Genomic DNA, 24,744 nt, shown 5'->3' with positions numbered 1-24,744 from the left:
ATATACTTATACAAAAATTAGCCATTTTCAAATGGCCATTTACAAGATGAATTACCAACCAATATAGGCCAACACATTAGACCAATTCAATTACGACACATAACAAAATAACCAAGTCCCTATACATGCCATAACTTAAAATGTTGAATTCAATGGTACCCAAAAATAATAAGTTGATAGTGTGAGTGCATTTCCGACAATCTCCGATCCCCGAGCTAGCTTGGTGACACTATAAGACAAGGGAAAAGAAAATGGAGTAAGCTATAGCTTAGTAAGTTCCTATGCAAATAATAAGCATCATAAACACACATTTAATATACAATTAACATGAGGTAAATTAAGATAAATGTTATTATAAATCTCATAGTCAAACTTACTCAATCGCAACCTTACCAAGGGTTCACCTCATATCAAGCTCATTACGTATGAGTTTTATGTACATTCCTGTACCAATTTACAACATACCATAACCCTTCATAACTTTAACATTCCTGTTGAAATTCCCGTTGAATCACTTGGAATACTAAAGGATACTCAGGAATCTTACACACACAATACCATACCAATGCCATATCCCAGATATGCTCTTATATGGGATCTTATATCAATTCCAATAGCCTAGTTATGATCTTACATTAAGTCTCATATCGATGCCATATCCCAGATATGGTTTTACACATAATCTCAAATAACCCTAATATCATGACATTTGTATCCTATCTATTCTTAAGGTTCAATCGGGATTTCTCGCTTGTCAAACTTCATCGATTACGCTCAAAGGGTAAATCACCATTCATACGATATTAAAGTAATTAAAGCATAAATATAACAATGCATTATTTACATACGAACTTACCTCGGTGCAAAAATAGTAGAAATGAGACCTAATCGTCAAACACTTTATTTTTCCTCCGATCTAGGTCCAAACCTCGTTTCTCTTTATCTATAGTGAAAATTTTAACTCACTTATTATTCACATTATTCAATTCAATCCAAAAATCACATTATGGCAAAAATTACATTTTTGCCCCTAAACTTTGACATTTTTACACTTTGGTCCCTAGGCTCGTAAAATGAAATGGATTCAATTTTTTCGATTCCCAAGCCTAGTCGAACCTCTTTCATGCTTATAATATCCCACGTTTTTCATTTAATCACACTTTTACACACATTTTATAACCTTTTTACAAATTGGTCCTTTCGATATTTTCATAAAAAATCACCTAGCAAAAGTTGTTTATCATTCACCAAACATAAATTTTCTATCATTAGGCATCAAAATACACAAATATCCATCATGGATAAAATTTTAGACCTTGATTATTTCTTAAATTAGTTGTAGAAATAGATAGATCAAGTTACAAGGATCTCAAAAACATGAAAATCATTAAAAAGGGGGATAGAATGGACTTACAATCGAGCTTGAAAGTGGCCAAACCCTAGCTATGTCTTGTCCCTTCAATTTTTGGTGAAGCAAGAAGAAGATGGACTAAAATTTTCTTTTATTTTACTTATTTTGTCTTTAATTGACAAATTACAAAAATGCCCTTTTTTATAAAACATGAAATTTCACCTAATCCATGTCTATTTTTGTCCACTAACTTATAAAATGGCATAATTACTATTTAAGGACCTTCAATTTTAAATTTCATAAAAATTAGATACCTCTGGCATGTAGAACTCAACTTTTCACTTTTTATAATTTAGTCATTTTTGCTAAATTGAGTGCTTAAACGTCAAAATTTTCGAACAAAAAATAAAATAAGTTTTTCTACGTCGGATTCGTGGTCCCGAAACCACTGTTTCGACTAGGCCCAAAATTGAGTTGTTACACTAAATCCCCAAATTAGCCACACGGTCGTGTGGCACCAAATCACTAAATCCCTAATTCTCAATCACACACGCTGGTGTACCCAAGGGACATGACTGTGTGAAAAATGACAAAATCCCCAAATCGGCCACACAACTGTATGGTGCCAAAACCTACCGAAAAACCCTAAATCCTAAACGCACACGGCCGTGTGAACCGACACACGCCGGTGTGGCCACCCATGTGGTCACGAAACCACTTTTGAACAAGCCAAAACCGTTGTTTTAGCCATCAAAACAGTCCCCAATCTTTACAATAACAAGAGTATGTCAGAATATGCAGTATTCTCCTTACTTTTCAACAACTAAATACCCATAATGTACGGATTAAAGCACACTCAAGAAATGTCAAAACAATGATTCACAAAATAAAAATAGATAAGATTCGAATCCCACACCTGTTTTGCGATCTAAGATGTCTAGAATCTGACTCACGGACCAAGAAATCGAAGTTCTCTAGAACCCCCAAGCAAAACCGTTCAACAAAAAAAATAAAGATGAACAAAAGAAAAGAGAAGCTAAGAGAGGGAAAGAAACGTCCAGAAACAATAAAAATAAATAAAATAAAACAAAATAAGTAGAAATTATTAACTTAAAACAAAACGTAATAAAATGTTTCTCCAAACGCCCATACAAAGACTCAAACCCAAAACCTTGTTGTTCACTAACAATCACTCAACCACCATACTAGCAAGCCCATTTTGACACTTAAATGCATGACTAAACACAATAGCACACCCTTCTCTCTAACCCTAACCACAAAACCCAAAATTTTCTAACCCCAAAATTTAGGGTGTTACATATTTAAACAATCATTTAAAAATAATACATTATAAAGTTTTATTAGTAAACCTTATGCACCCATCGATATTCAATAATATAACTTAATAATTTGATCAGGCTTAAAGCAAATAAAATAATAATCATACCTCAAAAAATAATTGAAGCACCTTACCAATTTAAATTGTGCTCTATAAATCCAAAATCCATGCTGAGAACAAAATTTTTTTTACCATCCAAAGCAACAAATTACAATGTCCATCTTGGTGTTAAGGCTCTTAGTGTATACTCAAACCTTCCATTCGAAGTAATACTATTTTACCAACTTTAATAAGAAGTAAACAACTTAATTAAAATAATCTAAAGTTAATTTCACTTAATTAAAAGTTAATCTAGATATAAAACATTAAATAGATAAAAACTTCTTACAAAAAGTTGCAAACAGCAGCGGCAAAAGGCAGTAAGTAATGGAGAATCAGGGAAGTAAAGGAGCAAAAAATAGTCATTTGAAGAAGCAAAGGAGCCAACAAAACATAAAAATAAGAGTAATTTTAGTGGTCGAAGGCTGAATTTTGGTATTATGGATGAGGCTTAATGGTTCGCAAAATTGCCGCAGATTTAATCCACAACTAAGATAATTAAAAATGAATCATGCTAATAACGTGTTATAAAATAAAAAATAGAAAATAAAGAACAAAGAGAACATGAGAGCAAAAAGAGAACTTATTTTTATTGATCAATCAAGATATTTACAAAGCTTTTCCAAAATCTTTATTTATAGGTATAAGAAGTATAAATGAAGTAGTCAAAACTTATCTTGATTTTTATGGATATTCAGTTAATAAGATATTCATAACATATAATTATTTTTAAATTAGAAATATTATTAAACAATTAAATTTCAAATTATGATAACATCGGTAAATATTAAGAAATATTACATAAGATATTATTCTAACTATTGAACAGATGATGGTGGGTGGTAAGGAATAGGAATAAGGCGCAAATCTCTTTTTCTTCTAGCAGTAGCACCAAAGATCTCAGTCATATCCAGATCCTCATTCTTCATATCATTAGGAAGCTTCCAATCAAAATGATAAAGTAATTGTGCAAGGAAAAGCTCAACCACAGCCATACCATATGACATGCCAGGACATATCCTCCTTCCAGCACCAAATGGAGTAAACTCGAAGTTGGTCCCCTTATAGTCAACTGAACTATCGATGAATCTCTCTAGATAGAACCTCTCGGCTTCATTCCAATAGTTGGAATCTCTTCCAATGGCCCATGCATTAACAATCACTTTGGTCTTGGCTGGTATCTCATATCCATTAATTTTACATCTCTCCCTACTTTCTCTTGGAAGTAGCAAAGATACAGGAGGGTGTAACCTTAGAGTTTCCTTCATAACTAACTTCAAGTACTTCAATTCATGAAGGTCTAATTCGTTGACATCCCCCGTTCTATCATAGACTTGCCTCAGCTCGGCTTGTGCTTTTTCAAGGATTCTAGGATTTTTTATCATTTCCGACATCGCCCATTCTATTGCAGTTGAAGATGTCTCAGTTCCAGCAATGAGCATGTCCTGCAAAGAAGTTCTGCTTAGCTAAAACCACAGAACATCTTTATGCACATAAATAAACACGCAAGATATGAATCTACTAACCAGGATAACAGCTTTGATATTTTCAGTTCTTACAGGAAATTCAAGGCCACCGTGATCCTGGAGATTCAAGAGAACATCAACGAGATCATCTTTTACGTCATCACTGTCTTTCGTATTTGCATTCCTAGCTCTATGCTCTTCAATAATGCTTTCAAGCATCGCGTCCAAATCCTGGTGCCACCTCTCAAGTTTGGCTCTCATCCCACTAATCATGGGAAGCAATTTGATGGAAGGAAACAGATCAGTAATACTAAAACCACCCGCAGCTTCCACCAGGTTCCTCGCAATTGAAATGAATGCATCATGTTGTTTGGATCTTGCGGCGAAAGTAGTCCTTAGAGTGATGTTATATGATGAGTTGCATAACATTTCTCCAAGGTTGATTTCCAATCCTGTATTTGTAACGCCCCAATTTTCACGAATTCTGTGAATGTTGGCATAGGTTTAATTATGTTAGTGGGCCTCTAGAAGGCCCAAGCTTAAGATAGAACTCGGTAATTTTAGTTAATTTTTGTTCCATAAGAAAAAGGGAGTGAAATTATGAAATAGGACCTATGTGAAAATTTTTGAAAATGCTATAGGCTAATTTGTAGTGGCCAAATAAATAGTAGTGCAAAATAGGAGGATTTGCATGTCAAATTCCCCACTTTTAATGTAGTGGCCGGCCAAGGTGATGGATAGTTGATAATGTATGCATTTTAGCATTTTAATAGTTAATGGATGATGGGCATTAGCATTTTAATAGTTAATAGATGATGGGCATGGTAAGCATTATGGGCATATTTTTATTGGAATTATGGCATGAGTATGGCATAAATATTAGTATATCATTTATGTGTCATAAAATGTTGAGTGATAAGAATAAAAAAAGGAAGTAAAGGAAGGTTTTTGTTCATTCTTTCTTCTTCATAACCGAATTTGAGAGAGAGCAAAATAGGGGAGGAAACCCTTGAATATCCGGTCACTAGGAGGGGGAAAAATTGAAGGTAAGTTCTTGGTACTTTGCTTCTATCTTGATGTTCATGAGTTCTTCCTGATTCTACCCTAACTCATGAAGCATATTTTGGTTTTTGGTTGTTGTTTCATGTTCTTTTGATGAAAAATGGAAGATAGGTGAAGTTGAGCCAAACAAATGAGCATGCATGTGCCTTAGATGCTAAGGGGAAAAATCGGCTAACATGTTGTGCTTTAAAATGATGAAATGGAGATTATACTTAAGTAAAATCATAGATATGTGATGATTGATTGGTGATATACATGTTTAAATAACAAGCATGCAAGTTAGGTGTGAAAGAGTGATTTGGTAATAAATCTGCTTGGGACAGCAGCAGTAATGTGACTTTGGAAAATCACCATAAATTGTGGAATATGAATTAGAAGCTGAATAAATTATGTAATTAAATCTTAATGAGTCTAGTTTCAAATGAAATAAACGAGAACATATTTTGAATTCTGTACAATGAGAAATTTGATTTGTAATGAAGAGTGGTCAAATTAGTCAAACAGTGAAACATGGAAAACTTTAAAAAAAATCTGGTATTGATTGGCCATACCAAAAATTATGAAAATTTTATGGATAGAAGATATATGAGTCTATTTTCAGGGAAAATTAACGGCACTTGATTTGAAGTTTCGTAGCTCTAGTTATAAATGATTTAGTGACTGTTGCTCAGGAAGACAGCTTGCAGTGAAATTATGATTATGTGGTAAACATTGACAAAAATTTGTTAATGAGTTGCTTATTGATTTCTTATAAGATTACTATGATCTGTAGGTGTGGTTGGCCGAATATTATAAGGGGTTAATACGTAGTTTGTATTTGAATAGTTAGATTAACGTGTTAGTAATCCAATTGTAGGCGGTTCGTGTGTGGATCTCGTCAGCATATCGTCGCAAACAGGTGCGTAACTAACACCCTCTTTCTTAGTCTAGATCGACAAAAGTCGAAAAGCCGAAATGTCGAAAACCGGTATTTTGTAGATTTGCGAGTGTGCAAAAGCTTATGAGTTAAATTGATTAATGTTTTTGGTAAGCTGCAATGTTTGGACTGCAAAGTGCATGATTTCTGTGCCCTCGATATTTTTGGGCTTAATGGGCCAAAATTGGAATGATGGGCCAACGGGCCCAATTCGGTAAGAACCCTCGGTAGTGATTCTGTTAGTACGTGAAATGTAGGAATATGCATGAAAAACCCTAAAATAGATAAATTACTGAAATACTTTTAAAATTGAAAAATTTACAGTTTTACCCCTAGGAGATAAATTACCGAAATACCCCTAGGGTTAAATTGACCTAAATGCATGTTTGACTGTTGTTATTTACTGCATGCCATGTTGTTATTATCTGATGCATGGACCGGGATATTGACGGAGGAAGTACTGAAAGTGGCTTGTCCACGTATTGGAGGCTTTGCCTCAATTTATCGATAACGAGCAAAGAAGGTCAAGAATCGTGGAGTTGTTTGGGTGGGGTGAGCTATTCCTCACATGGAGTGTATGGCTGGTACGGTGGAGTGTAGTGGTTGGTGGGTTGAGTAGTCTCCCAAATGGGCTTGCATATGTTTATTAATGTTGCATGTATTTTGAAATGGGTCTATGGGCCATACGGCTATCTGAATAAGGGGCTAAGGCCCAGTTTATTGTAATCTGAAAAGGGCTCTAGCCCAGTACCATTGTTACCTGAATGGGCTTAGGTCCAATGGGCTTGAGCTGACTTGGGCTTTGAATGGGTTTTCCTTACACACTGAGTTTCCCCAAACTCACCCCTTCTTTAACCTTACAGGTGAGCCTTGTTGTGGGTGACTTGGAGCCGGAGGGGATTCAGAGTGGCCATGGTGAATACTTTTGGGTTGAAAAAAGAGACTGGTTTTCTTAAGTTATTTTTAATTACTATTTAATTTTTGGGTTGTAATAAGGCCATTTTAACTTTATTTTCTTATTTGATTTTTCTGGGATTATATTATTAAAAACAACTTTAAATTGATGGATACTAATTCAAATGGGCTAGACTTAGGGCGTGATTTCAAAACGATACTTGTTTTTTTTAAATTAACACGACGTCACGAATATTCGATTTACCAAAGAAATTTCAACTTGTTATAACCAAGTGTGGTAATGGATGTGGACATGTCTAGGATTGGATCCAATAGGAGAGCTTGGTACTTAAGCAGCCTTCATGGTTCACCTCCTCTGTTATGGATACCTACCTGGTGCCCAGCTTCCATTAACTTGGTTAGTTTGACAAAAGTCGGCTTTTTAAAACACTAAAAAGGAACACAGGTTTTTGACTTCAAAGTGGCACGTCAGATTCGGCCTTAACGTCTGGGCCAGGTTTGGGGTGCTACATTTAGTGGTATCAGAGCCTAGGTTGCAACAACTCGGCTGTGGATCGGGTCCAAAAAGGGTTTTCAAAACTTTATGCCAAAAAAAAAGGGTATTTTTGGAAAAATCTGACTTTTGAAAATTTCCTGTTTAAAGGAGATAATCTCCGAATTTTTTTTTAACACAAATGGATTTCAAAAACTCTAAATCTTTTGAGTTTATCTGAAAATTGATGAGATAGGCACACTGAATCCCTGACACCAAGGCTGTAAGTACTATTCTGTTTTATATACTAAACTGTACTGTAGTTAGTACTAAACCTTAGAGATAGTACTATAGATAATATAGCGTAAAGGCTACGAAACTGAAACTGTAGGGTAAACTAAGCCCTAGGAAACTGAGACAGTAGCTAAACTGTGGTTACGCGAGAACAACTCTGAAACCTTATCTGTTCATAAGATATTCTGTAATAAATAGTGGAAACAGTAAACTAACTACATAAAATTCGTAATCAGATAAATCGATATGAGTACGAGAGCTACTCGGGGAAGAGGCCGTGGTCGAGGCCGTGGTCGAGGCCGAGGTAGTACTCAAGCTAGATCTTCGTCTTCTGAACACATACCCGCTGGAGTAGCACGACCACCACCGGTGGATGAGAATAGGCCGTATAATCGGGCCATGAGGGATGACGCTCTGTCCCAGGCCATGTTAAGAGTTCTGGAAAGGATGGCCGGAGCTAATATCGGGCCCATGAATAGGGGGTCCATTTCTGAGCGACTCCGGGCCAACAGAGCGGAAGTTTTTAGGGGTATATCTGGAGTAGCCCCAAACGTGGCTGAGTACTGCCTGGAAGCCACAGAGCGGATTATGGATGACTTGGACTGCTCAGTAGAGCAAAAGTTAAAAGGAGCAGTATCCTTACTACGGGACGAGGCGTATCAATGGTGGATCACTGTGAGAGAGGGTACCCTAGCGAGAGGGTAACTTGGGAGTTGTTTAAGCAGTCCTTCAAGGCGAAGTATGTCGGAGCTACCTATATGGATGTACGAAGGAAGGAATTCCTGAACCTGACCCAGGGTGGTAAGACCATTGCTGAATATGAGGCAGAGTTTCTGCGATTGAGCCGGTATGCTAATGGTATTGTCTCTACCGAATATAAGCGCAGTGTTCGCTTTGAGGATGGCCTCAGGGATGAGCTAAGGGTGCTCATAGCTCCGCAGAGAGAGCGCGATTTTGCTGCACTGGTAGAAAAGGCTAAGATAGCCGAAGAGGTGAAACAAGCTGAACGAAAGAACCGCGACAGGGATCGAAATCAGTTCAGGAGAGATGCTGGACCAACTGGTGCTGCAAACCAGAATGTTAAGAGAGCTAGGATGGAGGAACCAGTTCGAGCGGTTACAGTGAATACTGTTAGACCACAAGCTTGTGGAGATTGTGGTAGAATGCATATGGGGGAATGTTGGAAACGTTCTGGGGCTTGTCTTCGTTGTGGATCAAAGGAACATAAGATCAGGGATTGTCCTAAGAGGCCAGTTCAGGCTCAAGTGGTTGAACAAAGGGCTGTGCAACCCGTGCAAACAGCGCGAGGTGGACTGTCGCCGTCGAGAGGTCATGGCCGAGGTCGCGGTGGCAATGGCCATAGACGTTGGGCACCTGGCAAGGGTACTGTTAACATTGAGGCTCATCAGCCAGCTTTGGTATATGCTGCTAGTCACCGCGAGGAGGGTGACGCACCTGACGTCATAACTGGTGCATTTTTTATTTCTAGCATACCGTATACTGCCTTGGTGGATGTTGGATCTACTCATTCCTATTTTGCATGTGCCATATCTGGTCGTTGGGTGTGCACTCGAGGAGATTGTGAGTGGGGTATCTGTACTAAGTCCTTTGGGTCACTTTCGGTTAGGGTAGACAAAGCGTATAGGATGTACCTTAGAAACTCAAGGTAAGATTTTCCTGGAGATCGATGGAGTTACCGTTCGGAGAGTTTTATCTCATTTTGGGAATGGACTGGCTTGTTAAGCATAAAGCGACTCTGGATTGTACTACTAAACGAATGGTGTTAAGGACCACAAAGAATGAGGAAGTTATGGTGATAGGTGAGCAACGGGATTATTTGTCCAATGTGGTGTCAGCATTAATAGCCGAAAAGTGGATTCGGAAAGGTTGTGAGGTCTATTTGGCATTTGTAAGTCAGTTAGAAAAGGAGGGACTGACAGTGGATAAGGTTAGGACTGTAAAGGAGTTCCAATATATTTTTCCGGAGGAGCTTCCAAGATTGCCTCTGAACCGAGAAGTTGAGTTTAGAATAGATTTGTTGCCTGGAACGGCGCCTGTGTCCATCGTACCGTATAGGATGGCACCAAAGGAGTTAGTGGAGTTAAAGGCTCAAATTCAAGAGTTGTTGGATAGGGGCTTCATTAGGCCAAGCGTGTCTCCATGGGGAGCACCGATGCTATTTGCGAAGAAAAAGGACGGGACAATGCGCATGTGCATCAATTACCGCCAGTTGAACAAACTAACGATAAAGAACAAATACCTTCTGCCAAGGATTGATGATTTATTTGACCAACTTAGAGGAGCTTCGGTATTTTCCAAGATTGACCTTCGATCTGGATACCATCAGTTAAAGGTAAAGGAAGTGGATATTCATAAGATAGCATTCAGGACTCGATATGGTCATTACGAGTTCTTGGTTATGCCGTTTGGGTTGACGAACGCACCTGCCGCTTTCATGGATCTGATGAATCGAGTGTTCCAACCTTACTTGGACCGATTCGTGGTAGTTTTCATCGATGATATTCTGGTATACTCAGAAACCAAGGAGAAACATGAGGAGCATCTACGTATTGTGCTGTAAGTGCTAAGAGAGAAGGAACTGTATGCAAAGTTTAGTAAGTGTGAATTTTGGTTGCGAGAAGTGGCTTTTCTAGGTCATGTGGTTTCTGCTGAAGGAATTAGAGTGGATCCTTGAAAAGTTGAGGCAGTTCTAGGATGGAAGCCACCAAAATCAGTATCGAAAATTTAGAGTTTTTTGGGTTTGGCAGGCTATTACCGAAGGTTCGTAGAAGGGTTTTTTTTAATTGCTACACCATTGACGAAACTTTTAAGGAAAGGGGTAGCATTTGTCTGGACTGAAAGTCAGCAAAAAGCTTTTGACCATTTGAAAAAGGTATTGACTGAAGCACCAGTGTTGATTCAATCGGAGTCTAGGAATGACTTCACTGTGTACAGCGATGCGTCACATGTGGGGTTAGGATGTGTACTGATGCAAGAGGGCAAGGTGGTCACTTATGCTTCGCGGTAGCTTAAGTCTCATGAAGCGAACTACCCTACGCACGACTTAGAGCTAGCAGTAGTGATCTTCGCGTTGAAAATCTGGAGACATTACTTATATGGAGAAAAGTGTATCATATACACAGACCATAAGAGCCTAAAGTATCTGTTAACTCAGAAGGGGTTAAACCTTAGCAACGAAGATGGGTAGAGTTGCTTAAGGATTACGATGCTCGATTGAGTACCACCTGTAAGGCTAACGTGGTGGTGATGCGTTGAGTCGAAGGGTTGTTTCTGATTTGAGAGCCTTGTTTGCACGTTTGAGTCTGTTTGATGATGGAAGTCTGTTAGCAGAATTACAAGTGAGGCATATTTGGACTGAGCAGATTAAAGAAAAACAATTGAAGGATAACTCGTTGGTTCTTCGGTTTCAGCAAGTTGAGAAGAGTGAGAATGAGGATTTTGGACTAAATACTGAAGGAGTTTTATGCTTCCGAGGAAGAATTTGTGTTCCAAAGGACTTTGACTTGAGACAGTCAATATTGAAAGAAGCTCATAGGGGACTTTGTGCCATGCATCCTGGAGGGAATAAGTTGTATCACGACTTGCGAGAACTATATTGGTGGCCTGGGCTTAAACGTGAAGTAACGGAGTTCGTGGGGAAATGTCTGACATGCCAGCAAGTGAAAGTTGAACATCAATTTCCTTCTAGATTACTGCAACCGGTGAAAATTCCATTGTGGAAGTGGGAGAGAGTCACTATGGATTTTGTGAGTGGGCTACCTTTGACACCCACCAAGAAAGATTCTATGTGCGTAGTGATGGATAGGTTAACAAAATCTGCCTATTTCATACCAGTTCGTACTGATTACTCCCTGCAAAAGTTGGCTAGGTTGTATGTGGCAGAGATAGTGCAACTACATGGAGTGCCAGTGTCGATTATTTCCGACCGAGACCCTAGGTTTACATCTCGATTCTGGAAGAAGTTGCAGGAGGCATTGGGTACACGTTTGATTTCAAGATCGCTTTTCACCCACGCATGATGGACAATGGAGAGGGTTATTCAGATTTTGGAGGATATGTTAAGGGGTTGTATCATCGATTTTCATGGGAGTTGGGAGGACTACTTGCCATTGGCGGAGTTTGCATACAATAACAGCTACCAAGCAAGTATTCAGATGGCTCCATATGAGGCACTTTATGGGCGGAGATGTCGTATGCCTACGTCTTGGACAGAGTTGGGTGAACGACAAGTGCTTGGACCGGAGTTGGTGGCAGATACTAAAAGTAAGGTTAAGTTGATAAGAGATCGATTAAAGGAGGCATCTGATAGACAGAAGTCGTATGTGGACCTAAAGCGCAAAGAAATAGAGTTCGCGATTGGGGATATGGCTTTCTTAAAGGTTTCACCTTGGAAGAAGATCTTGAGATTTGGCAAGAAAGGCAAATTGAGTCCGCGGTTTATAGGGCCTTATCGAGTTCTTAAGCGGGTAGGGCCAGTAGCGTATCAGTTAGAATTACCACCAGAGTTAGACAGAATCCATGACGTTTTTCATGTGTCTATGTTAAGACGATATCGATCAGATCCCTCACATGTTGTGCCAGTGGAGGAGATTGAAGTAAGGACTGATTTGACCTTTGAGGAAGAACCCATACAAATTTTAGATCGAGAGGTTAAAGTTCTAAGAAGGAAGTCGGTTCCGTTGGTAAAAGTACTGTGGCGTAATCATGGAAGGGAAAAAGCTACTTGGGAATCAGAAGAGACTATGCGTCAACAATACCCTCAACTATTTGGATCAGGTAAATTTCGAGGCTGAAATTTCTTTAAGGAGGATAGAGTTGTAACGCCCCAATTTTCGCGAATTCTGTGAATGTTGGCATAGGTTTAATTATGTTAGTGGGCCTCTAGAAGGCCCAAGCTTAAGATAGAACTCGGTAATTTTAGTTAATTTTTGTTCCATAAGAAAAAGGGAGTGAAATTATGAAATAGGACCTATGTGAAAATGTTTGAAAATGCTATAGGCTAATTTCTAGTGGCCAAATAAATAGTAGTGCAAAATAGGAGGATTTGCATGTCAAATTCCCCACTTTTAATGTAGTGGTCGGCCAAGGTGATGGATAGTTGATAATGTATGCATTTTAGAATTTTAATAGTTAATGGATGATGGGCATTAGCATTTTAATAGTTAATGGATGATGGGCATGGTAAGCATTATGGGCATATTTTTATTGGAATTATGGCATGAGTATGGCACAAATATTAGTATATCATTTATGTGTCATAAAATGTTGAGTGATAAGAATAACAAAAGGAAGTAAAGGAAGGTTTTGTTCATTCTTTGTTCTTCAAAGCGAATTTGAGAGAGAGCAAATAGGGAGGAAACCCTTGAATATTCGGTCACTAGGAGGGGGAAAAATTGAAGGTAAGTTCTTGGTACTTTGCTTCTATCTTGATGTTCATGAGTTCTTCTTGATTCTACCCTAACTCATGAAGCATATTTTGGTTTTTGGTTGTTGTTTCATGTTCTTTTGATGAAAAATGGAAGATAGGTGAAGTTGAGCCAAACAAATGAGCATGCATGTTCCTTAGATGCTAAGGGGAAAAATCGGCTAACATGTTGTGCTTTAAAATGATGAAATGGAGATTATACTTAAGTAAAATCATAGATATGTGATGATTGATTGGTGATATACATGTTTAAATAACAAGCATGCAAGTTAGGTGTGAAAGAGTGATTTGGTAATAAATCTGCTTGGGACAGCAGCAGTAACGTGACTTTGGAAAATCACCATAAATTGTGGAATATGAATTAGAAGCTGAATAAATTATGTAATTAAATCTTAATGAGTCTAGTTTCAAATGAAATAAACGAGAACATATTTTGAATTCTGTACAATGAGAAATTTGATTTGTAATGAAGAGTGGTCAAATTAGTCAAACAGTGAAACATGGAAAACTTTAAAAAAAATCTGGTATTGATTGGCCATACCAAAAATTCTGAAAATTTTATGGATAGAAGATATATGAGTCTATTTTCAGGTAAAATTAACGGCACTTGATTTGGAGTTTCGTAGCTCCAGTTATAAATAATTTAGTGACTGTTGCTCAGGAAGACAGCTTGCAGTGAAATTATGATTATGTGGTAAACATTGACAAAAATTTGTTAATGAGTTGCTTATTGATTTCTTATAAGCTTACTATGATCTGTAGGTGTGGTTGGCCGAATATTGTAAGGGGTTAATACGTAGTTTGTATTTGAATAGTTAGATTAACGTGTTAGTAATCCAATTGTAGGCGGTTCGTGTGTGGATCTCGTCAACATATCGTCGCAAACAGGTGTGTAACTAACACCCTCTTTCTTAGTCTAGATCAACAAAAGTCGAAAAGCCGAAATGCCAAAAACCCGTATTTTGTAGATTTGCAAGTGTGCGAATACTTATGAGGTAAATTGATTAATGTTTTTGGTAAGCTGCAATGTTTGGACTGCAAAGTGCATGATTTCTGTGCCCTCGATATTTTTGGGCTTAATGGGCCAAAATTGGAATGATGGGCCAACGGGCCCAATTCGGTAAGAACCCTCGGTAGTGATTCTGTTAGTACGTGAAATGTAGGAATATGCATGAAAAACCCTAAAATAGATAAATTACTGAAATACCTTTAAAAGTGGAAAATTTACAGTTTTACCCCTAGGAGATAAATTACCGAAATACCCCTAGGGTTAAATTGACCTAAATGCATGTTTGACTGTTGCTATTTACTGCATGCCATGTTGTTATTATCTGATGCATGGGACTGGGATATTGACAGAGGAAGTACTGAAAGTGGCTTGTCCACGTACTGGAGGCTTTGCCTCAATTTATTGATAACGAGCAAGAAGGCCAGAATGTGGAGTGTTAAATTTGGGTGGTGAGCTATTCCCCACATGGAGTGTATGGCTGGTACGGGTGGAGTGTAGTGGTTGGTGGGTTGAGTAGTCTCCCCAAATGGGCTTGCATATGTTTATTAATGTTGCATTTATTTTGAAATGGGCCTATGGGCCATACGGTTATCTGAATAAGGGGCTAAGGCCCAGTTTATTGTAATCTGAAAAGGGCTTTGGCCCAGTACCACTGTTACCTGAATGAGCTTGGGCCCAATGGGCTTGAGCTGACTTGGGCTTTGAATGGGTTTTCCTTACACACTGAGTTTCCCCAAACTCACTCCTTCTTTAACCTTGCAGGTGAGCCTTGATGTGGGTGACTTGGAGCCGGAGGGGATTCAGAGTGGCCATGTTGAATACTTTTGGGTTGAAAAAAGAGATTGATTTTCTTAAGTTATTTTTAATTACTATTTAATTTTTGGGTTGTAATAAGGCCATTTTAACTTTATTTTCTTATTTTATTTTTCTGGGAATATATTATTAAAAACAACTTTAAATTGATGGATACTAATTCAAATGGGCTAGACTTAGGGCGTGATTTCAAAATGATACTTGGTTTTTTTAAAATAACACGACGTCACGAATATTCGATTTACCAAAGAAATTTCAACTTGTTATAACCAAGTGTGGCAATGGATGTGGACATGTCTAGGATTGGATCCAATCGGAGAGCTTGGTACTTAAGCAGCCTTCATGGCTCACCTCCTCTGTTATGGATACCTACTTGGTGCCCAGCTTCCATTAACTTGGTTAGTTTGACAAAAGTCGGCTTTTTAAAACACTAAAAAGGAACACGGGTTTTTGACTTCAAAGTGGCACGTCGGATTCGGCCTTAACGTCTGGGCCGGGTTTGGGGTGCTACAATATTAGAATAGATGGATCGAATTAAACTTGAAACTTGCTCTTCTCGGATTGATCGGAATGATTGTACACGTTTCATACTTAACAGCTCCAATGTGCAAACTTTTCGAAGCTGCCTCCAAGTGTCTCCATATGGTGCAAAACCAATATCAGAAAAATTATGCCCTATGATTTCTGCAACAAGGAGATAAGGCCTGGTTGCAAAATTGATATCATGTGTTTTCATCACTTCTTTAGCAGCCCCTGGAGAAGAAACAACAATGTGCGATAATTCACCAAGCTGTAGGTGCATCAGGGAACCATGCCTTTTGGCTAATTCGGTCAAGCGGTGATGGGGGGCAGAGAGAACATTAAAAGGTGCAAGTGGCCAATTAGAGGTAGCTTCCATGGCGCAGGGGGTAGATTCTTGGGCGAGTCCTTTATTTTGGATCTCATCCATAGCTTCAACACCATGAAAATGAAGACAAGGAAGGTGAAGGACAATGGGAGCAGCTCGAATTGGTTATCCATGGTAAGAACTATACAAAACTGTTATTTATTCTTGCAGAATCTTGATACCTGCTTGTCTGTCAAAACTGACTTTTTGTATTGGTGGTTTAAATAAACATAATCTTCCTTACCAGCACATGCAAAAAATTAATTTCTTTTATGGCTAGAATCTGGGAATATCGTATAAGAGGCATAACCATGGAGAATCCTTTTCTTTTATCAATATCTTCACGTGTCTTCATTAATGCAACTTGGTTTAAATATTTATAGCAGAGATTTATAATGATACACCAGCTAAGATACTTTAACTCTTTTATGTTAAGCAAACTACCCAAAAGAACAATTGAAACTGATATCCGGGAAAATACAGTTGTATTCCAATTAAATGGAAGAAACAACAATGTGCGATAATTCACCAAGCTGTTGGTGCATCAGGGAACCAGGCCTTTTGGCTAATTCGGTCAAGCGGTGATGGGGCAGAGAGAACATTAAAAGGTGCAAGTGGCCAATTAGAGGTAGCTTCCATGGCGCAGGGGGTAGATTCTTGGGCGAGTCCTTTATTTTGGATCTCATCCATAGCTTCAACACCATGAAAATGAAGACAAGGAAGGTGAAGGACAATGGGAGCAGCTCGAATTGGTTATCCATGGTAAGAACTATACAAAACTGTTATTTATTCTTGCAGAATCTTGATACCTGCTTGTCTGTCAAAACTGACTTTTTGTATTGGTGGTTTAAATAAACATAATCTTCCTTACCAGCACATGCAAAAAATTAATTTCTTTTATGGCTATAATCTGGGAATATCGTATAAATGGCATAACCATGGAGAATCCTTTTCTTTTATCAATATCTTCACGTGTCTTCATTAATGCAACTTGGTTTAAATATTTATAGCAGAGATTTATAATGATACACCAGCTAAGATACTTTAACTCTTTTATGTTAAGCAAACTACCCAAAAGAACAATTGAAACTGATATCCAGGAAAATACAGTTGTATTCCAATTAAATGGAAGATAGGTTTAAAAAGAAAAGGCATATCACATGGAAGATAGGTTTAAAAAGAAAAGGCATATCACATAGAAACAACCATTGAAGATAAATAGATAATACTCGACTTCTAAAATGAAAGAAAAACTCATTTTGACTAAAGATAATCAAAGTGAGGCATTGAACATGAAATTCCATCTATATAATCTGCATATAAGGCAAACCATCTTAAAATTTCAAGCAGACTCGTAGAAAAACATGCATGTAGCTCAAACTTCAAGCATTGTTATACTAACAATAACTGAATCTCTCAATTTTTCAGTCCCTGATATGTCAACATTGCGACACCAAAAAGACATTGAACTGATCAAAAGACTTGTGGTATTCGAAGGTATTTCAGGCAACACCTTTAGATTTCTGTTAGACAACCATTTCTTACGAGTGTGAATCCCAATCCATATTCTATGATGAACAAAGACGATCTTTAAAATCAAGCGGCAGAGTTTCCTGTCGGCTAACTAGATGATACACGTCATCATTAAATTTATACGGCATAATGTTAAATTTAACCTTAATATTAATATCTTAATTAGCTAAATTTAATCATTAATGTTTTGAAAAGAGTCAAATCCCTTTTTCTAGAAAATGAAAATACTGACTAAATATTTTTTTTAACGATGTTGGCATGGCAACCAATAAGGCAACTCACGTGTAGTTCATACTGACATTACACAAGTTGTTATATGTCACGTTAACAAATAATTTAAAAATTATAAAAATATTAAAAAATTCAAAAGGAGGTATAAAAACTCATAAAAATTTAAAAAGAAATATGAGAGTACTTGTGAATTATCATGCTAAGTGCAATGTTTAAAATTTTAACATTTTAGTCCGTATTTCTATTAAAAATTAATTTTACTCTTTTTAAAAGATCGATTTCAAATTTAACTCTTTTTTAAAAAGGCTAAAGGTTAAATTTAATTTAAAAATAAAATAAAAACTTAAAAGCTAAATTTAACATTATGCTGATTTAAAATTAAATTAATTTAATAATTTTAAAATTTAAAAATATAAGGATTTAGAATAACACAATTGGAGCAAGTAGACTAAATCTACTACCATGCACATATTATAGAATTAATAATTAAACTTAACTAAATAGATTTAATTGTTACGGTTTGAATCAGATTAAAATTTTAAATTTTGATGAATATAAAGACTAAATTTATTAATATAAAAATATAAAATTAGAATTAATCAAATAAAAATATAAAAATTAAATGCAACTTTTACATAATATAAATTTAATCCATCTTTTTAACACGTGTTAGCAATTATAATGAAGCATTTGAAAAGCTTATCTCTAGGACTTGCTGCACTGACACGTGAGACCCCTTAAATTAGAATTGTGAACTCAATTACTCGGAATATGAAAGCAACCGCTGCCGTGCAGAATGGGACCTTACAATATATAACTCGGTAGGTTATGCTATCAATTACGTTTCCAATTGTAACTTAATAAAAGTTGATTGGATAATATAATTTGTCTTATTTATTTGATATTTGATGTTTGAAAACTTTTAATTACTTATCAGTACTGGCTTTACTTATAAGAATTAAGTAAAGTAAAGATTGAATTAATCTTTTAATATAATTAGAGTTCTTTTAAAAAAAACTGATTTTTAAGGAGTTTGACGATTAGTTATTTTTCAAACATACACTTTATTAAAAAAGTTTAAGTTGGTGTTTAGTGGAATTAGATATGGATATTGATTATACTTTAACAAACATTTTTTATGGAAACATATTCTAGAGGGCTTGTTTAGGTTATGAGAACTACATAGAGCATTTCATTTTTCTCATTTAGGAATAGCTTTTTGCACAAAAATTGTAAGTAAATTGAAATGAGTTCATCACTCAGTTTACATCTAAGCTTTTAAACAAAATTCTTAGAGTGAGAGTAATTTACGTTGTAGTATATATGTGAGGTTGCAATTTAGTGAGTGAACTAAACTTAAAAGACACAATGTACTTGTTGATTTTATAAAAGGCTACTCTTTGAGCAATGCCTCGTAAACGTAAGAAGTTTTCGAACTCCGTAAACAAATTTAGCTCATATTTCGAGCCACATCGAGTTTGAGCTAGTATAAAGTGTATTAATATCATAATTAGATTTGACACAACCCATGAATATCTCTAGTTGAGAGGTGAGGGATTTATTTTCATGATTGAGTTCATTTTTATATATTTTATCTATAATCTATAATATATATACACAAGCAGGACTTTGGATAAATTTTGAATTAAAAAGAATACCCTTTTATTTTTTATCATATTACTAAATTTACAATTAAAAATAATTATAATATTTAATTTAAAACTATTAATTTAAAAGTTAGAAATAAAAGGAGTCAATGCAAAGTCTGTTGCATTATTAATAAGCTAAAATAGTTTAAGAAAGTAGAGAAGACCTACTCGCAAAAATAATGTCATGGGTTTTCATCACTTCTGCAACAGTTTGTGGGCAAGAAACTATTATGTTTGGAAGTTCTGCAAGCTGAAGATGCATCAAGGAGCCATATATCTATTGATGTATTTTGAGTTTGATATTAGAAATTAGATATATATGTTTTGTGTGCCAGTTGCTTTAGGCCTTTAGTAGTAATTCCTAGTTGTTTTAATTTAAATTTTTCTGTTGTAAGTTTCTTTTACTTTATATTTTTTTTACTCTAGTGTTAGGCAGTTGTAAAACCTTTTTTTTAAAAGAACGTGCGTGCGTGCGTGCGTGCGTACGTGCGTGTAACATGCTAACTGACTTGACAAACTAGCTAACTGCTAGTTGTTATCTAACAAACAAACAGCCTTCTCTATTATTCTAAAAAAAATTGTTTTTCTTCTCTCTTCTTTTCTTCCTCTCTTTGTAACAAAAACTACACCAACGGTGGTATTCAGAGCTTCTTCTTGAGGGCTGTGAGGTTCTACGGCTATTTTTGAGTGATTGTAATGGCTTCCTCTAATGCTCTTTCAATATATGTTCCTATTTTTACAAGAACTCATTATCATGTTTTTGCAGTCAAGATAAATGTTTATTTGAGATCTCTTGGCATGTGAAAGGTTGTAGAAACTGATGAAAATCCACCAGCGTTGAGACAAAATCCTACCATTGCTCAACTCAAAGCTTATAATGAAGAAATCTTGAAAAAGGATAAAGCTTTACCATGTATTCACTCCGAGTTAATAGATCACATTTTCACAAACATTATGGATCTTGAAACACCAAAAGTTGTTTGCGATAAACTCAAGGAAACTTATAAGGGAGGTGATAGAGTAAAGAAAACAAAAGTTTTAACTCTAGAAAGAGAGTTTATGATGTTGCAAATGAAGGAGGATGAGCTAATTAAAGATTATTAAACCAGGTTGATGGTTATTGTAAACCAAATCAGACTTTATGGTGAAGAGTTGCTTGATGAAAAGGTGGTTGGAAAAGTCATAATCAATGTTCCTTAAAGATTTAAAGCCAAAATTTCAGCTATTGAGGAATCTTGTGACATGACGAGTCTAACTATTGTTGATCTTGTTACCAAGTTAGAAGCGTAAGAAGAAAGGGTTTCTATTGTAACACCCTTAACCCGTATCCGTCACCAGATTAGGGTTACGGAGTATTACTAAACAATTAAAAACATTTGAAAATTATATCATTCAATATTATAATCAAATCATAAACCATTCATACACATGCATAATATCCCTAAATCGAGCCCTCGAGGCCCTAAAAACAACCTAGAAACAATTTGGGACCAATTTGAAACAATTTGGGAAGTTTAGGAATAAGATGCAAAATTTAAAAAACAAGGGTCACACGGCCATGTACCTCACATAGCTGAGACACACGCTCGTGTCTCAGGCTATGTAACTTTCAAACTAGGGATACACAGTCGTGTCCCAACCCATGTCCTCGCCCATGTAACTCTTTAAATAGGGACACACGACCCTGTGGCAGGCCGTGTAACTCTTTGAGTTGCCTCACACGCTTGTGTGCCAGGCCATGTGTTAGGTCATGTAACTCATTGACTTACATCCTAAAGAAATCATCAGATGATACACAGACATGTCGCCAGGCTATGTGGACCCAAATTTACCTTAAATCAAGCCATTTCCAAGACTATTTCATGCATGACCTTTCAACCCATTTAAACACATTTAAAAAGCACCTAAACATCACCAAAACACAATCAATATATCATTTCAAGATCCTAATTCAACTAACCAACATGCCATTCAAACGTACCTCAAATGCATACAAACACCACCAACCTAAACATGTCAAAAATTACCACAATTCAAGCATCCTGATAAGCCATAAAAGTAACATATTTTTAATCTCATTCTTGATGCATTTTTGGATAATTTATTATATGAATTAGTGAATTTGATGCTCCTAATCTTTTAAATTCATGTTTCTATACTTAGGTAAGTATAGGGGAGAGAAATGAGTGAAAAACGAGCCAAAATTAGGTAAAAAGAGCTGTTTCTAAGATCCACACGGCCTGAGCATTTCCACGCGGGCTGGCCACACGCCCATGTGAGCCACATGGGTTGGCCACATGCCCATGTGCCAGTCCGTGTCGATTTTGCACCCTGCTTCCTTATTACGCGAAAAAACCCAATTTTTAGAATTTCTGAGCATTCTAAAGTCTATAAATACACACTAGAAGAGGACCTAATGGGGCACGGTGAGTAGAACATAGAAATTACTCAAAGAACACCGATGGACTCAACTCAGAAGCAGGATCTCCTTCAAGACTGAAGATCTCCATTCAATTTCTTTAGAAGTTTTTGGATTCCTTTATTTTTGTTGTTTTCCTATTTTTGAGATGTTTTCCTTTCCAAGTATAAACTAAATTTGCTAAATACCTAAGGTAGATGAAACCTATGACAGATCTTATTATTTGATTTTTCTGAATTATATGATAAATATTTGTTCTTGATCTCAATTATGTTTACTTACCTTCATGTTTAATGTTTCCAGGATATTAATTCATTATTGATGTGCTTATTCAGTGGATCAAAAGTCCCTGTTTAAGAGTAGATTTGACATAATTGAGTGGAGTTGCATGCAATCCTAGAAATAGGACGACATAAATTTACCGGATTAGAGTCAAATCTAATAGGGGAATCCATAGATCAAGTTAATGCGACAATAGGGTTTTTAATTAGAAAGAGATTTCAATTAATCAACCTAGAGTCAGTTATTTTTACTCTCAAAAGAGATATTAATATAATTTAGGGATTTCTACGGATCAAGTCAAATGAATAAATCGTTTAATTCAGATTTAGAATAATAAGTGAAGTCTAGGTGGATTCTTTCCTTGTTATTGTCTCTCTCATAAGTTTTCTTCGATTATTTTCCCAATTCGCTCTCTGTCGCTTAGTAATTAGCTTAATTTAATTTTAGATTAAAAACAACCCTTCAATTTATAGGCTAAATAATAAAAAGATAGTAATTACTAGTACTTTTAGTCCTTGTGGATACGATATTCCTTACCACCATAGCTATACTACTATTCGATAGATGCACTTGCCTTTGTCGTATTTTAGTTAGTTTGTGACGTCATCAAGTTTTTGGCACCGTTGCCGAGGACTAAAATATTAGGAACACTTAATTTTATTACTTTAGCCATTTGTTTATTTTTATTACATTTTATTTATTTTTTACTTTAATTTACTAACTTTTCTTTTATTCGCTTCTGGTAGGTTCCTTTAGTTTATAACTAGAAGAAACCCGTTAGGACCTCTAGTATTCGATAGTGAGATTGAAAGTTCAACTCGCAGAAACCGTAGAGAAGCGAGATAGAGTCAACAAGTACAATAGAAAAGTAAGAGGGTGTTGTTATTAATACTGAGGAGATGGTAGGAAATCATAATAATCAGCTACCTCCTGTGGTTGCTGTAAATCCTATAAATCCGAATCCTGCTCATCATACTATGTACGATTATGCCAAGCCCAATTTAACTGGGGCTGAATCGAGTATTTTTAGACCTGCTGTTGCTGCAAATAATTTTGAACTGAAACCAAACACTATTCAAATGATTCAACAGTTTGTTCAGTTTGATGGTTTGCAAGATGAAGACCCAAATATTCATTTGGCTAATTTCTTGGAATTCTGCGACACTTTTAAAACTAATGGCCTTTTTGACGATGCCATTCGCCTTTGGTTGTTTCCCTCTTCGTTGAGGAATAAGGCTAAACAGTGGTTGAACTCCCTACCACGAGGTTCTATCACTACATGGGAACAAATGACTGAAAAATTTTTGTTGAAGTACTTTCCACCGGCTAAGACAGCCAAGCTGAGGAATGATATCTCTTCCTTTGTGCAAATGGATCTAGAGGCTCTATATGATGCATGGGAGAGGTATAAAGATTTATTGAGAAGGTGCCTTCACCATAGGTTACCTCTACTGCTACAAATTCAAACTTTCTAGAACGATTTGAATCTCTCAACTAGGAAATTGATCGATGCATCCACCGATGGGACTTTAAATAAAACACCTTAGGAGGCTTATGAGTTTATAGAAGAGATGTCACTGAATAATTATTAGTGGCAAGTCATGAGGACAAAGCCGATGAAAGCAGTCGGTGTTTTTAACGTTGATGCGTTCACCATGTTGTCAAATCAGGTAGAACTTTTGAATAAAATGATTGATGGTTTATATAGTTCTACACATGTACATTTGGTGATGCAATATGACACAAATGGATGAAGGAACCATCTAGAGAATTGATCCTACAACCTAAGCACGGAAGACGAACAAGTCAATTATATGGTTAATAATTCTAAACCTTAGAATAATTTGTATAGTAACACTTATATTGCAGGTTGGAGGAACCATCCCAACTTCTCTTGGGGTGGTCAAGGAAATCAAAGACCACAACCCCCCCAGGCTTTCAATCACCTTACCAGCAGGAGAAGAAGCGGAACCTTGAGGAGATGTTGACGAAGTTTATTTCAGTGTCAGGAACTCATTTCCAAAACATTGAAACAACACTAAAAAATCAACAAGCATCGATTCAAGGGCTTGAGAATCAAATCGCTCAATTGGAAAAGATGATTTCAGAACGACCACAAGGTATCTTGCCAAGCAACACCAAAACTAACCTAAGAGAGCAACTTCATGCGATCACTATTCGAGATGAAGAAGGGTTAACTGAATCTGAATCTGAACCGAGGCAAGAAACTGTGGTAAGCAATGCTAAGGTTGAGGTAAGCCAAAATAAGCAAGATTCGGTCGGTAAGAAATATAAACCTCATGTTTCATATCCAAATGCGACAAGGAAAGACCACACAAATGAACAATCCAGTAAATTCCTTAAACTGTTGAAGAAATTACATATTAACTTACCGTTTATTGAAGCTCTTTCGCAGATGCCAAATTCCGTTAAACTTTTAAATGAGTTTTTAGCAAATAAGCGGAAGTTAGATGATTCATCGCACTTGGAGCTAAATGCAGTATGCTGAGCTATTTTGCAGAATAAACTACCCAACAAATTGAAAGATCCAGGGAGTTTTAC

General features: G+C 36.5%; 1 protein-coding gene, 1 long non-coding RNA gene and 1 other non-coding gene across 3 annotated transcripts; 1 reads left to right on the top strand and 2 right to left on the bottom strand.

Annotated features, from left to right (window-relative positions):
- Positions 1 to 3,607: 3,607 nt before the first annotated feature.
- Positions 3,608 to 16,932, bottom strand: LOC108481221 (cytochrome P450 71D9-like). The gene is made up of 5 exons (XM_017784383.2): positions 16,627 to 16,932; positions 15,705 to 15,997; positions 10,256 to 10,267; positions 4,316 to 4,707; positions 3,608 to 4,234 (listed from the first exon to the last, which is right to left on the bottom strand). Exons 1-5 carry the CDS (start codon positions 16,827 to 16,829, stop codon positions 3,608 to 3,610), a joined length of 1,527 nt encoding a protein of 508 aa, XP_017639872.1. The 5' UTR covers positions 16,830 to 16,932.
- On the top strand, positions 15,941 to 17,668 carry LOC128285585 (uncharacterized). The gene is made up of 3 exons (XR_008276067.1): positions 15,941 to 16,203; positions 16,617 to 16,830; positions 17,497 to 17,668. It is a non-coding gene; the product is annotated as an uncharacterized LOC128285585 (long non-coding RNA).
- Positions 17,669 to 23,519: 5,851 nt separating this feature from the next.
- LOC128281896 (small nucleolar RNA R71) lies at positions 23,520 to 23,626 on the bottom strand. The gene has a single exon (XR_008272177.1). It is a non-coding gene; the product is annotated as a small nucleolar RNA R71 (small nucleolar RNA).
- Positions 23,627 to 24,744: the final 1,118 nt, after the last annotated feature.

Source organism: Gossypium arboreum, chromosome 1 (assembly GCF_025698485.1).
Source record: "Gossypium arboreum isolate Shixiya-1 chromosome 1, ASM2569848v2, whole genome shotgun sequence".
NCBI classification, from domain to species: domain Eukaryota; kingdom Viridiplantae; phylum Streptophyta; class Magnoliopsida; order Malvales; family Malvaceae; genus Gossypium; species Gossypium arboreum.
Note: the sequence above shows the minus strand (reverse complement) of the source record. Positions and strands in the feature narration are given on the sequence as shown.

Excerpts from the sequence above, each read along its gene's own strand:
- LOC108481221 (XM_017784383.2), bottom strand. The coding sequence starts at position 16,829 with ATGGATAACCAATTCGAGCTGCTCCCATTGTCCTTCACCTTCCTTGTC. Across the intron at positions 15,998-16,626 it reads TTGACCGAATTAGCCAAAAG|GCATGGTTCCCTGATGCACC; the intron begins GCCTGGTTCCCT and ends ATTAGCCAAAAG. Across the intron at positions 4,235-4,315 it reads ATATCAAAGCTGTTATCCTG|GACATGCTCATTGCTGGAAC; the intron begins GTTAGTAGATTC and ends ACTTCTTTGCAG.